The 18,122-nt window shown below is 40.7% G+C and overlaps 1 protein-coding gene across 3 annotated transcripts in view; it reads right to left on the bottom strand.

Moving 5' to 3' along the window:
* Positions 1-1,638: 1,638 nt before the first annotated feature.
* The window catches only part of RYK (receptor like tyrosine kinase), a 67,533-nt gene continuing 51,049 nt past the window's right edge, over positions 1,639-18,122 (bottom strand). For all 3 annotated transcript variants that reach the window (XM_072868690.1, XM_072868689.1, XM_072868688.1), the window contains 6 exons: positions 16,641-16,710; positions 13,367-13,499; positions 11,476-11,585; positions 7,459-7,618; positions 3,539-3,675; positions 1,639-2,655 (listed from right to left, as the gene is read on the bottom strand). In XM_072868690.1, coding sequence (XP_072724791.1) covers positions 2,544-2,655; positions 3,539-3,675; positions 7,459-7,618; positions 11,476-11,585; positions 13,367-13,499; positions 16,641-16,710 — 722 coding nt within the window. In that variant the 3' untranslated portion in view covers positions 1,639-2,543. The remainder of the gene's footprint in view (positions 2,656-3,538; positions 3,676-7,458; positions 7,619-11,475; positions 11,586-13,366; positions 13,500-16,640; positions 16,711-18,122) is intronic.

Below are 18,122 nucleotides of genomic sequence, written 5' to 3' on the forward strand. Positions count from 1 at the left end.
CCAGCATGAAAGCTATTTTCAATCTTAGGTACAATAAACACTTGCAAGGAATCTACTCTAGGTAGCTCTGCTATCAGCAAAATGCCTGTCTTAGCTTTAACCCCTGTAGGTGAAGCATGTTTAAATGAAAGTAGAATTTCCAAAATTGATAGTTGTATCTATATCTTAACACCACACTGAACAGCTTCTTGGTCTGTACTGATGTGCACACTCATCTGGGAGTAGATGCGAAATAGCCTATCAAAGGAAAAGCTGACGTAGTTTACCATTCCCACAGCTCATGCTGATTGAGCCAAGCAGCTTGAGGTGCAGTACATCCCTAAGCCACCTTAAGGCCACAGTGGTTATATGTCACTTCAGATACATCAGAGGCAAACAGCTCTTGCAAGATATACACCTTGTATGTGACTACTACAGTGCACTCAGTGAAGAGTATACTACCCTGTGAAGTACATACACATGCATACCATTTTCACCCTGGGCTGATTTCCAATCTCAAGTAAATCTTACAGCTATGACCTCTGTAGATCCCCATAACACAGATCTGGATACTAATAACTTGCCACTGATAGCTTTAACAACCAAGTCATCATAAACAAGTACTGACATTGGGTAGTTTTCCTGGGTCAGAAAAGAAGAAGATCAGAGATACACACAACCGAAGCCTTACTGCTATCTCCAACAAAACTCAGTGACTCCAAAGCCAACCAAATGATTCAATTCATTCAAGCAGTTTCAATTCATTCAAGCAAGCACAGCCTATCATAACATGCTCAAACTTGAGCCAGCAGGAAAATTTCCTTCTAGGATAAAGCAAGACTTGGTTCACTAGCCACACAGATAACTAACACCTAAGTACAGATAGAAAAGCTCCTGCATTTTGAAGGACACTCCATTTTAGTTCAGCAACACAAAGGTGCAGCCTGCGAGACTGAGAACAGACCACACAAAGTTCTGCCTCACGTGATACTAATTAGAAAGAATTAATTTTTTTCAGCAAGGTTCAAAACTCGGGAAAGAACAAAAGCTACACATCTGCATGACACAGCCAAATCCAGCTGCTCGTACTTGCAGACCAGAGTCTCCTAAAATGCTACGATCGCTACAGAGCCTGACAGGGAAATGGTCCCAACCATGCAGCTGCACAAACGCTTGAGGTTATGGGTGCTTTATTCTGAAGATGGTGTGAGACAAAAGGTAATTTTTCACATTTCACATTGTGCTAAAGTGCAACCTGCCTCATGTTGCCATCATGTAAAGGATGCAATCTACAGTTCATTTGAAGAACTGGAAGTTATTCTACAAATAACTGTTCTATAGAGAATATGAAAGTTACTGAGGCTGAATCAGTGGATCACCACGCATTTTCCTGAAACACCTCGTTCAGTCCTCTTAAGTAATGTTCAACTCAAAATAACCTGGGGTGGAATGGATTAAAGAAGAATGGGGTTAAAGGCAGCAGCAGGACAATGTATTAAGTCTCAGGGACTAGTTCTGCAGGGAGGGAGGCAGGCAATCCACCTTGTCTTCATACCAACTCCAGCCCAATGACAACCACCAACCTTCAATACACAGGGCAATGTGAGGGACCAAGCTTTCACATTAGATGTAATAGAAAAACATTCTTTACTCTGCAAGTGTCTTTACAAATATATATTTATATATTTAAGCCCACTTCAGGCCATAAAAGCCCATAAAAAACAACCAGTACCTTTCTGAACAAGAGAAACTGCGATCCAGAAGTCTGAGGTGAAAGACTCCCACACAAGGGCTGCTTCGGCGCTTCTCTGAAGGCCTCTATTTAGCACATAAAACCATCTTAAAAATCACATCAGCCTTTTATCTGCAAGGAGGGGCACCATTTTTACCCCACCTTTACTACTCTCTGTATGAGGTAAACTGGAATCACTTTTACATAATCACTTACTGCTTTAAAAAGGGGATATTGTATCCTGAAGACCAGCTTTCCCAAAAACATTTGTGAATGGGTTAAAAAAGTAAGATGCCGCTTGTGGATCCAACCACAATGTGCTATTGTCTCAAAATAGAAGAAGTTGATACTAAAAAGCTATTCCAGATACATACAAGTACAAACACTAGAGCTGGTCAGAAAGATTCAGTTTTGACATTTTTAAAAAGCAGGGAAAATTTTCTGCAGTGTGGCTTTTGCATTAATTTCCCCTATCCTCACTTTTGTACCAGTTCCATATACCCTTCAAAAAAATCATGTGTCTGTTGTAAGAGTGCAAAGTCCATCCAAATCTCGCGTTTAAGTTCACTATCACTACACTTTAAAAATCCTGATGGCAAATAAAAAGGTCTCAATTTAACTTAGCAAAAGTGATACCTAGAAAATATTCAACATCAAGAGGTCTTACAAAAAACTTCAGACTACTAAAGCATTCTAAGGCACAGTGTTTTGGAAGAAGTGCTTTCTCCCTTTGGTGTTGCTTTATCACGTATGTGAGTCCACGTGATGCATGGAGATGCAGAGGTATGCCATGCCTTCTCCCAATCAGTGAATTGAATCATCTTCTGCAGTTTCAGACGTAGGCTCCCAACGCTGCATGAAATTCAGTTAGACATTGCACCAGCTGCTGAAACTTGGGTCTCTCTTCAGGATCTAGGGCCCAACAGCAGGCCATCACAGCAAACCTGCAAGATGAACACAAATGGAAGACATGAGAACGTAAGCCAGGCGACCACCATCCCAGCCTGAAAATGAAAAACAGCATTTGCCACTAGAAAACCTGCTGACTAGAGAGGGAAAAGGAACCCTGTATCTTCTGATACACAATGCTGAACAACTCCTTCAGAAGACACCTGAAATGATCAATAAATGTGCTGTGACTGAAAGCACTTGTTTGATTTAAGATACAAGTCAGAGACAATCCAGGAGGAAGCAATACATAATTCATCAGAAATTGCTCAACTATTGTAAAAGCATAGTTCAAACTGTTTCTGTGGTAGGTTTATGGGAAGTGGATTTAGAAGAACACAAGGCAGAAGGTAGGTTTATGGGAAGAGGATTTAGAAGAACACATGAGGCAGAAGGTAGGGCCTGTGCTCTTGCATTCTCCTATACCATTAGGATTATGAATAAACACCTCAAGCACTGCCATTTAACTCCACTACACACAGTACTTCTCCATAGTCTTGCTGAGAGAACAGACATTCCCTCTACCTACAACCCTAGTGGCTTCCTACACTGCAGTCCCACAAACACTAAGCTGAAAACCCCTGGTCCCTTTGCCTCCCTCCTCCCATCCTGCTGATCAACCCCATTTCTCCCATGTGTCAGAATAAGGAAGAGAGTTGGGTCAGGATTAAGTGAAACTCAACAACAACAAAAAAAAGCGTTTCCTGAGTTCCTTGACATAGGTCACTGAAGCCACACAAATACTTACACAAGGGTCAGCCTAAAAGGCAGAATAAACAGGCATGGGAAGGCAAACCTGGCTCTTTCATTGATAAGGCTTGCTTAACATGCTGGTAACAAAATAGACATTTTATCCTCTCTCCAAAAACATGCACTTACAGTTCATCAGGGCAGTTGATTGGCTGAGCTATTCGATAGCCATCCTTTAAATAAGCAGCCATCTCAAAGGGGTCAATGTCGACATATGGAGTCTGACCTAAAGTCATCAGCTCCCACAGCGTTACTCCGAAGGCCCACTAAAAAGAAATAGCATACAGCATTAACAGAGCATGTCAAATTTTGGGAGCTCCTTCAGACATTCCACAAAATCAGTCATGAGTAAGACTACACAGAGTAAGAAAGCTTTATATAAATGCTATATATATATATATATCTCCAAGTTCAACATGACAAAACTTTGTCTTGAATAGGGACAATTAAGAATCACAGAACAGGTGTCACGAACTAAAATTAAAATCTTAGTGCACTAAGTTTTAAGAGCTTAAACAAATCATGTATTTACTGTATTCTTCCAGGATGACATTTCAAAACACTTAACAAATCTAAGGAACATTAAACACTAAACCCACCATTTTGAAAAAATTATATTACATTTTACCTCTTCAAAACACTACACGAAATTCCTAAAAAAGGTCTCTGAAATCAAAGGTTCAGAAGAGCAGACTGAATGAAACCATCATTTCTTAAAATGAGTAATCTGTATATTTTCAGCATATGCTCAGAAGTAGGACCCATGAGAAAAATAAAGATTTCATCCAAGTAAATCTGATAGCTGGATCAGCATTCCACACATTCAGCTGACAATACTTGCCAAAAGGAGCTTAAGGTGGTAAAAAAAAAAAAGAACCCAAACAATCAATTCATGTGCAAGCACAGTACAAGTAAAATTATTTACTAGCTGGTATCAAGAGACAAAACATAGATGGTGCCGACGCTGCACACTGATGATTCACTGCTGAAGTTACAAGTGCTGCAAACATCATGATTTATTAAAAAGGGGCAGAATTTTGCAAGCCTTTAAAGATTCTTGGTTTTAATCAAAACAAACTCCCAACCAAAGCCTTAACTAAGGGATACTGTTAGTGGACACTGATGGGAAGCTCAGAGCTAGAGAATAGCAGGGGTACAGATGCAGCCCCACTCTGAACAGCCATCTATTAGCAGCATGGGAAGGCAGGGGAGGACATCCTTTTTATGTGCAGTTAAGAAAATGCTGAGGGACAAGTAGTGGTGCACCAAGAACGTGAGAATAAAGGGCGATTCAAACAAAACTACTCTGAGAATATGGCTATTTCTAATTCCATAACTAACTGCATACAAATGGCATAAAGAGATGCAGAGCTTCACATGCAACAGAGGGGGGGAAAAAAACCACAGAATTAAAATTCAACAGGAATCGTGTTTTGTTTTGCTACACTTTGGCTGACTGATATACATGTTGGCAGAGGAGGAACACATTAGGAATGTTTCAAGCCAGCAAAACCATTTTAAAGAAATGCATCCAAAAAGCAAGCCTAGAACACATGCCAATTGCATCTTAACAGGCACCACCTAAATTGCTTGTAACAGATTTCATCACCGATTATGTTACATGCAACCAATAACTAGATTTGTTCCTAGCAAGCAGACGGAAAAAATATTACACCGTATTTGTCAAAAGCGTCCAGGAAAATGCAAAGATGATATTTAGGGCAGATAGTATTTTCTACACCCAGAAAAACTGTCCAGTTTTGCACACTGCAAAACTCAGATAGTTCTTAACTTTGCATACATAGCTATGTATTAGAAGCTGAGTTGCATTTATCCCTATATAATTTATCCCTATAAATGCAAAACTGAGTTCTGTATTAAAATAGTGTGGACTATATGCTGAACTGCACTAGAGTTTTCTGAAATGGTTATGATACTGAAGTGCCTTCATCCGAATAAAAGTCTACATTTCACTGCCAGTGTTACATAAGCTTTTATTTCCAAGTCCAGTCTTCATGAACAGTGAACGCTTTTGTGTTCCAGATTTAAAAAAACGAATAAGAAATCAACATTTAATTGATCCCATTTAGTATTATAAAAACATGCTTTTACAGGCAACTTCTATTTCCTGTTCTGTCTTCAAGTTTGTATAACACATTTTCCCCACACATTTTCCAATGAGTACAGAAGTATTTCTGGAGCAGAGCTGACTCCTTCCCTTTTTCTTTTTGTTGTTGTTGTTTATGTGGCTTGAGCACTAGTACAGAGACCATGGCAATGAGGAAAAAAAAACCCAACCAGAACTTTTGAAAAGTTCTCTAAACTAGATGCAGGTTACAATCTCTGGATGTAGCCATGTTAAGGAAAGCATCATTACCAAAGAAAATACCCCTTTAGCAGGAAGACACAGATCATAAGGGCAAGTGGTTTACCATTAATGAGCACTCTAATTACCACAGGTTGATCTTCAAGGACAAGCTCCTGTAAGCACAACAACAGCCCGTTCTGATGTGCAGGAAGCTGAACAAGCATGGTAGAAGGCCACTATGGATGCACTGACTAAGCTCAGACACTAAGGAAGGAAAGGGAGGGTGGAAGCAGGAGAAGGCTACTTGGAAGAATACAGTGAGAATGCAACAGCATGCAGGGATGGAGTTTGGAAAACCAAAGCTCAGCAGAGTAAACTACCAAGAAATGCCCATAGAGGAAAACCTTTAGGCTGCACTGAAGCCAAGCGCATACACACCAGACCACTGTACCAGACAGGATGCATCAAAGAGTGCCGAGGGAGCAGGTTGAAGTCATTGCAACGCTGCTCTCATCATCTTTGAAAGGCCACTGCAACTGGGGGAGGTTGCTGACAACTGGAAAAAAGGCACCCTCTTGAAGAGGTGGGATCCAAGGAACTATGGGCTAGGTAGTCTAACATCAGCTCCTGCTAATGTTGGGGAGCATGTGATCCTGGAAGTCACTTCCATGCATATGAAGCATAAAGGTGTCTGGGAACAGCCAGCGTGGATTTATTGAAGGCAAACTGTGCCTGACTATCCTGACTAGTTCTTTGCTGAGAAGACAGTATTAGTGGACACAAGGTGAGCAATGGATGTTCACCTTGACTTCAGCAAGGCCTTTGAAGGCCACAGCATCCTTATACCAAAGGATGGTAAGGATGCCACAGCATCGTTATACCAAATTAGTGACATGTTGACATTAAAGTGGCTGTACTGCTGGACTCAAGTTGCTGTTACCAGCAGTAGTAGTCCAACTAGCAGCTGGTTATTAGTGGCATTGCTCAGGACTCAATACTGTTTTATCTTCAGTAGCAACCTGGACTCTCAGGAAGTTCATGGATGATACCAATCTAGGCAGAGTGGCTGACAGGCTGGAGGACAGGGTTCTGCAGGAAGACCTCAAGAAACTGCAGAAATGGGCTGACAGGAACCTCAAAGTTCAAGGAAAGCAAATGCAAAGTCCTGCATCTGGGAGGGAATAACTCCATGCCACCAGGACTGGCTGAGGCTGACCACCTAGAAAGCAGCTTTGCAGAAAAGGACCTGCGGGTCCTGGTGAACGAGCTGAACACATCAGCAGCATGCCCTTGAAGCAAAAGAAGCCAGCTGCATTCTGCGCTGTGTTAGCTAAGTGTAGCCAGCACGTCAAGGGAAGCAATTCTTCCCCTCTTTTCTCTATCTGTGAGACTGCAACTGAAATACGCTGTTGTGGACTCTGTATCACGTTCATTCAAATAGCAGACAAGTCCCAATACAGATTGCTCACTGAATTTAATTGCTTTTTCTGCTAATGGTACCAAGGAGAACAGTGTGCAACGGACAATTTTGCTGTGCAAGAAGGGCCTGCTTGACCTTTGAACTATCTGCCACAAGCAGCAAGTTCAGGAAGCAAGTGTATAGATGCTGCTCTGGAAAAATCACTGTTATCTATTCAGTGCCATGATTCTCCAACGGCTGAAAAAAAAGGGGAAAATGTCAACAGAATACATTTACAAAATGTAAGAGAGGGGAAAGAAAAAACCAAAACCAACACCTTACCACATCACTAGCACTGGAAAATTCATTGTTAACCAGGCTTTCAAGAGCCATCCATCGAACTGGTCTGTTCTCATTATCTCCCAGGCAATGGTAGTCCATAGGAAAGAGGTCTCGAGATAGTGCATTGTCTGTAATCTTAACCTGAAGCGCATCGTCAATGCTAATTTGAAAGAACAGAAGTATTTAGCAAACTTGGCATTACAGTTCTACAGAAAAAAATTTATGCTCAACCTTAAGTTTCAGACTCAGGATTTAATTGAGGAACGCTAATCTCACTATCAACATTTTGAAGGACTAGCATTCTTCTAGATCAAGACACGCTTGTTCTGTGATTATCATATATTATCAAAGAATGTATTTATTCTGTGTTAACAGATAAGCACTAGAAAAATCGGCAGTCTTAGATTAAATAAAATCAAACATTTACAGGTGCAAAACCATACAGTTAAAGCAAAACAAATTCCTCCCTTAAATGATTCCTGCTTCCTTGGAGATCCTCTATCAGAGCAAGTAAACCAATTTTAGCTATGGTACCTCTGTAGCAATAATGAGCCAAAGATTTAAGCAAAGCAAGATCTAGTATTACCTTGTTAAAGCAATCGATATTATTTGTGGCCTAAAAGATTGTCTCTAATTGAGCAATCTGGTAAGATATTATTTATTCCCCTCAACAAGAGATATTCATTCTGACTGCTGTCAGAAGTAGGATACTGGCTAAGGGAAACTTACTTTTAATCAACAAAAGATTACTCAAAAAAGCACACTGAGCCTACTGATTCCCCCTCCATGTTAATTCATATTCTTCTGAACTTAAAAAAGTGTCTAATAAAGTTCAGTGTTCTCATAAACAGCCGACTTCAGAATATAGGTAAGATATTGGCTTTAACATCTTATGACAAAAATATAGAAATAACATTGGGTTAGGGGGATTGTAACAAAATGGCATTTGCTGTCTTTTCATCTTGTCAATTATTTCTTTATTTTGATGAGAAAAATTAAATAGAAATGCTCAATTTGTGTGTTTCCCGCTTCACTATCTCAAGTACCTTCTAATTTATCCCATTTCTATGCACCTTCAGATCAGTTCACTGCCCTCAAAATTTATAGACCAGGAAATTTCCATATCTAATCATTCTTAAGAGTTCAGAGAAATTCCTAGAAGACCTGTCTATAAACAAATACAATACAAAGGGTAATTTTCCACTGACTAGAGAGCTCTGACTTGTGTAATCCATATGTCCACTCTAACTGGGCCCAACTGTGCCACAGGCATTTGAGACCAAAAGTATTTCCCCCCTTAACAAACCTGCCAAGACCACTGCAATCCTGGCTCCCTTCCCAAAATTAGGGCACAGGTACATAGGTGTGATACACTTCATACCAACTCCTCCCAGTCTTTCACCACACAGGAACAGACCTGGGGAACAGAGGGTGGTAGATGAACAAAGCCCTTCAAGGGATCCTGGCTACTGGCACCCTCTTTTTCTCTTTAGGCTAGCCCAGGATTTCTTGTACTGCAGCACAGATCAGTAGATGCTCAGCTCCTGCCTCCATTTCCCATGGAGAAGAAGTGCCAGGTGCATTATGAATTGATTTTTATTGCCAGCACTCCAGATCACATGTATGGCAACTTATCTGAAGCTGGACTTTGCCCCAGGAGGGCAGGGAGTCAAGCTGTTGGACTGCCAACCCTTTGCACAGCAAGGACACAAGGCAATTAATTCACTGGACAGAAATGAGAGGTTGTCACAAGGTAATTTTGCTGGAGCACTGTTTACGATCTTTGGTCTCCTGTGGTACCACTTCTTCCTCAACGTGTTCACCAGAGAGGAAAAGCAATAGGAATGGAAAAAAGTCTCTAAGGAACTGTATCAAACTGAGCATCCTTATGTAGCACAAGAGCCAGGAAAGATTCTGCTGGACTATCTCGCTGGCATCAGTTCAAGAGCACAAGGGATGGCTTCAGGGTGGATCTCACTGTTCCCTCTGTCTCAGCATTTGCTACACCAACAGTGCGTGATGCCAGTACAACAGGTGCAGCAGATAAAATATCATAGGACAAGCATGAGTGCTTAAGTGTCTCCCAGCTTTTTCTCTTATCCCCTGGGATGCAACGTCAGCAGCTCTGTTGGCTCTGGATGGGGTGTTTGAAGAAATGGGTGAAAGACTGACAACCCTGAGGGGCTAGGCAGGAAAGCTAACCCAAATTTCAGGAGTGGAACTTATCCTGGTGTTGGAAACAGGACCCATATTTTACTATTAATTGCTGAGCCAGATGTGCAGAGGTCTCTAATGGACACTAGTGGCATGGCCCCAAGGCAGACCATGCACTAGAAGGGCGTGCTTTCCATGAAAGCTTCAAAGACAAAAACTGGGCTTCCACTTCAAGGACTATGTGGGAAAAATCAAAGCAAACCCCCAGTCAAAAAGGAGTACAACAAGGTGGTTCAACACCTGTGCCTTGAAGATATTGGAGGGACTGATGCCTTGAGGATCCTAGGATGTATTTCCAAGGGTATACTGGAAAACATGTTGGCAAATAAGGAAAAACACAAAGGTAACAAAAAGTTGAACAAGATGGAGGCCAAAGAACTGAGACAGTAACACAGTCACTCCTTCTGCCTGGGCAACTGAGAAACCTGAAGACTGGGGAGCGTGCTTCAGTCTTTACACCCTTGCACTGGCAGAAGACAGGGCCTGAGAAAACCCTGTAGGTATTGCTAAGGCAAAAAGTCTCTCAGATTACATGTAATGCATGCCCCAAGGTCATCAAGAAGATGTGGGCAGCAATTCTGAGAAACTAACTAGTTTATCAATAATATTTTCATAAAACAGACACAAGAAGAATCAAGCAAATGACTAGACCATGAGGCATTTTATTTTCTTCCAAAAATAAATGAAGCATTGTAAATGAAGGAATGCAAGATGTGCATTCATCCCAAGTGATCCAATGATGTACTGTTTCATAAGTGAAATTATAATAAAGCAGAGCTCATCAAATCTCAAAATCACCTCCAATAGCCAATTTCAGGTTAAACACTTTATATTCATCAGTAGTTCAGTTACCTCACTAGAACTTACTTCATTGAGTGACCATTTGTACACGGCCCTGGGGTATAACCTAAATGTTGCTTCTTTCTCCTTTACTTTCATTGCTAGTTCATTAACAGACCAGTACATGTCGGGGCAGGGCGGGGGGCAAAAAGGAGAAGTCTCTCCAAATCAAGAACTTGAATTCAAGGCTTCAAATATGGTCTTGAATTCTGAAAAATAACTATGTGACTTGAATTATGACGTTATTTGCAGATATCACAAGACTAAACTTATGGACTAACTGCCCTTTTAGGTATTTTCAGATGTTTAGTTAAGTTTAGGCAGAACCCTGTATCTTCTATGTTTCCCCTTATTAGGTATGAAAGCAGGTGGAGAATAAGCACAGTTGGTGGTCTCCAAGTGATTTGGTCTACAGAAAGCCACTAAACACCTCAAAGAATCTCTATATTTTGAGGGCATATTCCAGTCAGAACACGGTCTCAAACCCTACTTTGGCATTCCTACCATTTACAGAGCACATTCATATCTATCCATCATTTGACAACTAAGAAATCTACCAGCGATCAAAGCAATTAGGCTATTTTTTTGTAAGAAAATAAATGAAGAAAAACAACACCATAAAAAAAATAATTGGTAAACAGCCAAAGATATTCCAAGTTTTTATTAAAGTTTAAAGGAAGCTTTAATATTTTTCAAGCCTTTGAAAAAATAAGGATAGAAAAAAAACTAGCAAAAGTATTTAAGATGAGGATATTCTGCTTTCTTGAAAACCATGCTTTCTGGTTCACCTTATGTTTAGAGGAAAACAGCTTCACTGACAAGACTTCACTCAAAATTTGGAAAAAACCCCAAACAGCAGTATATTCTGAACTAGAGATCAGGTCAAGTGGAGAAAGCCCATCCTAGCCCTAGCTACTGACGTAACATTGCCTGCACGATGACTCTACCCCGTTAAGTACTTACACACAGTTTCTAGCAGCCAGGTCTTTGTGGATGACCTCCCGTCTGGCCAAATAACTCATTCCACAGGCAATCTGAATAGCCATATGTACAAGATCCTGCTGGGAAATTGCCTGCAAGAGCACAGAAGAACAATCATTGCAAAACTGCAAGCTCAGTGCCTGTTAGGTTAGTATTTTTGTTGTGTTCTAGTTCCCTCTCCCCTCACCTTTAGTGGCTGATGCTTTCTGGTAGCTTGTTACAGACACTACCACCTGCTGAAACCTATGAAGACTCCTTATTCTAAACTTTTTTTCCCCCCCCATGCCAGGGCAAATGTTTCTAATTTGCCACTGCCTCACTGCTACACAGCTTTTCCTCTGACTAGTGGTGAACATAGGCAAAAATGGTCAATTTTACCCTCCTTACCACACTTCTTTCACTTTGTTTCTCTAGAAACCAACTCATTTTCAGACAGCAGAGCACTAAACAGCAGTCAAAATTCTTGTTGCTATCTATTGCTGAAAACTAGTATCAAAGATTGTTGCTCCATCTACTTTTACAACTTCACAGTCCTATACAAATTAAACCCTTGCACATACTTACACCCCAGGTTTGCTCTTCCATTTCTACAGTGTTTCAGAAACTTCAGTATGTAGGTGGACACACTGAAGTTGCAAGACTGTGGTTAAAATAAACCAAATACTAAATTAAAACAATAATAAACTAGCTTCTTCATTAACAGGTTGTTATTAAGAACAGCTGCCATGTATTACTTCAGAAAACTCAAGAGTTTGCTTTACACATTTGTAGGAACATTCCACCTTAAAATAAGTATCTAAGACACCAAATGCCCCATTTTTTGATAGTACAGTCATACCTAGTTACCAAGATGCAACTGCTGTTTGACATAATACAGATTATAAATATCATTTCTACTTAAATTCTTGGAAAGGGATATTGGTGCATTACATAAGGATTTATAACTCAGATTAAGCAGCAAAACAAGTAAAATCAAAGCTGAAAGATCCTAGCAACTTATCACAACTTGTACATTAACAGAGGTAGGTGGCCCTTGCTAGTTTGAAAACTGGTACATAACAGGGACAAACGCTGACCTCAGGAAACAAGATTTCATTTTGTGCTTGATTTAGCCTAAAGACAGAAGCCAAACCAAGGTGAAGTTGAAGAAAAGAGAAGACAAGGTAATCCTAACAAGAGGGATAGTTTTAATAGATACATATATACATACATCACTAAACACACAGATTTGTAAAAATATGCAAAATATGTTCTCATCTAGGAATATTTTCTCACTTCCTGTGAAATATATGCAACAGGTTCCACTGAAACACAATAAAGTTATGTATGCTAGAGAGCACCCACAGCAGCAAAAAAATCAGCAGATCACTTCCTTTAGTATCTAAAGTTAAATAAATCCAGTTATTTTACTTAATAGCAAATCTACAACAGCACTGTAAGTTTAACAGAAGTGCTTTATGCTTACTATAAAATAATTAACTACAGTAAAGGAATAATCTATTAATTATACCCAAAAAATCAGCAAATCTGAAATTCCTCGATACACAATTTTCCCATGTATTTTAACTGAAATCCACAATCATATACCATTTTCTTTATTTTTAAAATATTTTTAAGATGTATTGATATACCAGCTAGTACCCTAATCAGAGTTTAACTCAGCTTCATGCCCTCTGAACATCTGTGATAAACGCAGACAAGAATGTTTTCCTTGTGTGAATCAAGAAAAAACACTTGCTAGGGAACCTGGTTGCCAATCCACTCATTGTCACAACGGAACAGGTGAGTACCACAACTATTTGTAAGGCACATACACAGATGGTAAACCAAGTCTAAGTTTAATGGGCAAGAAGTCACAGATTTCTGAGTGTACCTGAGGATTGTTGGCCTCTACCAGCTTGCACTGTCGCAAGAATAGTTTAAGGTTCCCCCAGTTCATGTATGGCAGCAGCACCATTGGTTTCTCTCCCTCTTCTATACAGACATGAGTGATAGGTAGCAGATTCCTGGAAGACAGGGAGAGAAATTCCTAATTTTATGAAACTGAAATTTGATAAAAATCTTCTCGATCCCTAAACACAGTAAGTGAAAGTAATTCAACACTGAAGAAAAGCATTAATCTCGCATTACAAATTGCAGAGCACAAGGTCTCAAAATAACTGAAGCCCTAGACATTAAAAAAAAAAATTAAAAAAGGAGATATTTGAGTACTTTCCCATTAGGAAGAACCCTCCAAATTTTTTCACTTCGTCCAGAAGGGCTGAAATAAATTTCTCTGAATACAAGTTATCATTCATATTAAGAAGCAATATATCTTCAACTTGGAAGTGTATCATTCGAAATGCAACTATACCTATAAAATATATAGCTCCATTACAGAGTGGTTTAAAAAAAAAAAAGGTCAAAACATCATGTTTGATTCACTTCAAAATGACATGGCAGAAATTTTTAGTTTTGAATCAACTAAACATTAAATTGCACTCTAAATGCAGAAGCATCTCAGGAGTTTCATCACAGGTGTTTTACTCCTCCTTATGGCTCAGATTACCCCCATGCTGCGTTGCTTAAACATCTTCCTATAGTATCAACATACAAATTTGTAGAAACTTGAAACAAACTGTAAATAGTTTTGATTTTAAAAAAACTGTATTTTCTGTTGAAAACATATCAGGAAATCTTCAATGAGTTATAATGATTTTTAAAAGGGAACTTTGAAATCTCCTGTTCTTACTTGAAGAAGTCCGATAGTCAGGTGTCATACCCATGAGCTCTACATACCCATGTAGCTCTACCTTCAATCAACATAAAGGTCCCAGCTTTATAGGCACTGTACAGAAGAAAAGCTTTTTGGACTTTTTAAAGAGTTTGACTTGTAAAAGAGAGGATAACAGGTGATTCTGAATGATGAGAAGGGGGTTGTTTCATTTTGTTTCAATTTTAAGTATGTTTCCCCAAGAACCTGCTATTCCTCTTAATACAATCCTATATTTTAGGCAAAGTCTTAACTATAACAACTCTTAGAAAAGCAATTTTTAAATGCACTGTAGAATAATTTTGCTTGAACTATTTTCATTTCCTTCACATTACCAGCAAATAAAAAAAAAAAATCCATTACCAGTCTAGGGACTTGAAGGTAAGCATAGGTTTCTTCTTACCTGCATCCTTGTCAGTAATGAAGATCTTTAAGGCCAATTTCAGCCTTTAATCCAAGCTGCAAAACTGCCACTAACTCAAGCTGTTTGGGGCATCAATTTAAAAACTTAAGCCATCACTCCAAGAAGACATGCCATTAATTCTTAAGAAATATATCCCATCAGTGATGTCACAATGCCATACCAGGACAATATGTGTGCAAAAGTCCTAAAAAGCACTTCCTTGTGTCCATGTGGGACGGTACCTAATCACAGTACTTTTCTGTGCCATGCAGAAAATTATGAACAATACAAAACAGACTAGTAAATTAGCTAAACTGACAATCAACCTGTATATGATTATGGGGGTTATAGCATTGGTGGATAAGGGAAGAGCAACTGATGTCATCTACCCAGACTTGTGCAAAGCATTTAACACTGTCCCGCATGACATCCTTGTCTCTAAATTGGAGACACATGGATTTGATGGATGGACTACTCGGTGGATAAGGAATTGGCTGGATGGTCGCACTCAAAGAGCTGCAGTCAACGGCTCGATGTCTAAGTGGAGACCAGTGACGAGAGGCGTTCCCCAGGGGTCAGTATTGGGACCAACACTGTTTAACATCTTTGTCAGCAAGATGGACAGTGGGACTGAGTGCACCCTCAGCAAGTTTGCTAATGACACCAAGCTGTGTGGCGCAGCTGACATGCTGGAGGGAAGGGATGCCATCCAGAGGGACCCTGACAGGCTTGAGAGGTGGGCCCATGCAAACCTCATGAATTTCAACAAGGACAAGTGCAAGGTACTGCACATGAGTTGGGGCAATCCCAAGCACAAATACAGCCTGGGTGGAGAATGGATTGAGAGCAGCCCTACGGAGAAGGGCTTGGGGGTGTTGGTTGATGAGAAGCTCACATGACCCAGCAATGTGCCCTTGCAGCCCAGAAAGCCAACCATATCCTGGGCTGCACCAAAAGAAGTGTGACCTGCAGGTCGAGGGAGGTGGTTCTGCCCCTCTACTCCGCTCTGAGATCCCCCCTGGAGTACTGTGTCCAGCTCTGGGGTCCCCAGTAGAAGACAGACATGGACCTGTTGGAGCAAGTCCAGAGCAGGGCCACGAAGACAATCAGAGGGCTGGAGCACCTCTCCTATTAAGTCAGGCTGAGAGAGTTGGGGCTGCTCAGCCTGGAGAAGAGAAGGCTCTGGGAAGACCTTATAGTAGCCTTCCAGTACCTGAAGGGGGCCTACAAGAAAGCTGGAGAGGGACTTTTTGCAAGGCCATGTAGTGATAGGACAAGGGGTGATGGCTTTAAACTGAAAAAGGGTAGATTTAGATTAGATATAAGGAAGAAATGCTTCACTATGAGGTTGGTGAGGCACTGGAACAGGTTGCCTAGAGAAGTTGTGGATGCCCCATCCCTGGAAGTGTTCAAGGCCAGGCTGGATGGGGCTTTGAGCAACTTGGTCTAGTGGAAGGTGTCCCTGCCCGTGGCAGGGAGGTTGGAACTGGATGATCTTTAAGGTAGCTTCCAACCCAAACCATTCTATGATTCTATATATACTTACTCTCATCATCACTAAGATCCCACCACATTTAACAACTAGCCTGTGCAAGAACCAGCGTAAACCAACACACACCTGCAGCACCTTTTTCTGTAATAACTAAGAATATATAAAAGGAATACCTACCCATATTTCACTGCGAGGCTTGGAACACCAAACCAAAGACTTTCCCCATTGTCTCACACACTGCTACCATTTGATTTTACGGACTGTGCAGCTAGGAAAAAAGCTCATAAGAGGTCTTTGCAATAAGCAGCATATATAGAATTCTGTATTTTGAAGTGACACAAAAATAGTTTCAGCTCTTTATGGCTTAAAAAACCCCTTCAAACATACAAAACGTTGCTGAATTCTGAAAAAATTGTTTCCTCTCTTCCTAAGGAGCTTTAAGCACAAGTATTTTCAGCTCACACAGATACAGTTTTGCTTATAAACACTGCTTAACTTACCTGTGATGAAGTCCTCTGAGTTTACAGCTTTCAGTCAGCATCATTGTCACCTGTACCTCTGAGGCTTGATCTAATTAAAAAAAAATAAAAAAGGAACCACAGCTACAACTTTGGAAACAAATCAACATATTAATTAAAATTTGGTCCAGATTTGCAAGTCAGTTGAGGTCATTTGAGCACAAACAGAACTTGTTTGCCTACTTTTTTAAAATGGTATTTAAAAAACCCCTAATGAGTAAGCCAAGTTCTAGGGCATATTTCTGCTTAAACAAATGGGGTGAAGCCGAAAAAGGAAATAAAAACACACTCCAGGTGCTGACAGACTGTACTTTTGCCACTTCCTGACAGCTTCTGGGCAGGCATGAACTGCCTGCACTAGGCAGCGCAGGTCACATCCTGCACACGGGGCCAGTGCTGCTGGAAGAAGGGGAGGATGCTGTGCGTTTCCCAAAAGCACAGAAGTGCTCAAAAGACACTGGTTCGCTGCTGAATTACCAGCATAGGCTTCTGCAGATTACTTCCACACAGATGGAGACCATTTATTTCTAAATTTACTTATTTACTGCTCTCTACTTGAAACATTTGACTCTTGGTAACCTTAGAAATGTTTGCTGTTCTCTTCCCCACCTTTCAAAAAAAAAAAAAAATCACTGCTGCCAGCTAAAATTCAAGCATCTGTGGTAACTCCAGTAACCCACAGCAACCAGAACATCAGCTGGGCAGAAGCAGAAGTGTGGCCTGTAACCCCTTCCCCACAAATATTTTTGTGTTTGGGGGGTTGGTTGTTTTTTTTTTTGCCCTCTGGTGCCAAGAAGCAACAGGGAAGCTTAACACAATGTAAGTCAGAGCTCTCAATCCCACCCTCCTCACACCTGGGTGCATTTTCTGTCCCTCCTTCATGCTAGAACTAGTACTGGTGTGCCTAGGCAGCAAGCTAGCACAGGAGAGAGCCCAGCAAAGGCCAATCAGTTTTCCTCACTGCATTAGGAAGAATTTACATATTACAGATGAGTCAAACCAACATTTTACTGCCCTGGGAGGAAGAATAGGAGAGAACTCATCTGCTCTTTTCCCTTCTTCATGGTCTTACCCTCCGCCCTGTACCAGCTCTGACACCCTTTCCTAATTGAACTTTAACCCTGCAAAAGAAAACGTGACTCTTGACTGAGTTAAGAGTGGTGAACATGGTCAGTGCAGATGAGCACAAGGTAGGGAAAGAAAGCACAAAGCACAGAGGGAGAGCATGGCCTCCCCCTTATGGCAATGGCAAGCTAAAAGATGGGCTCTAACTGTAATACACAAATTCACCTTTAGCTTTCCAGATCTGCTGGAAGTGGAGACAGCTTCAGGCACAACATGGCTCCTGCCTAAGAAGGGTTCATCAAAAGAGAAATTGTGCAACTCAAGAACCTGCGAGCCACAAAACATTGGCTGGATTGAGAAAGTTCCCCTAAGCCAGGGAAAGGAATGATATCTCAAGGC

Source organism: Ciconia boyciana, chromosome 7 (genome assembly GCF_034638445.1).
Source record: "Ciconia boyciana chromosome 7, ASM3463844v1, whole genome shotgun sequence".
NCBI classification, from domain to species: domain Eukaryota; kingdom Metazoa; phylum Chordata; class Aves; order Ciconiiformes; family Ciconiidae; genus Ciconia; species Ciconia boyciana.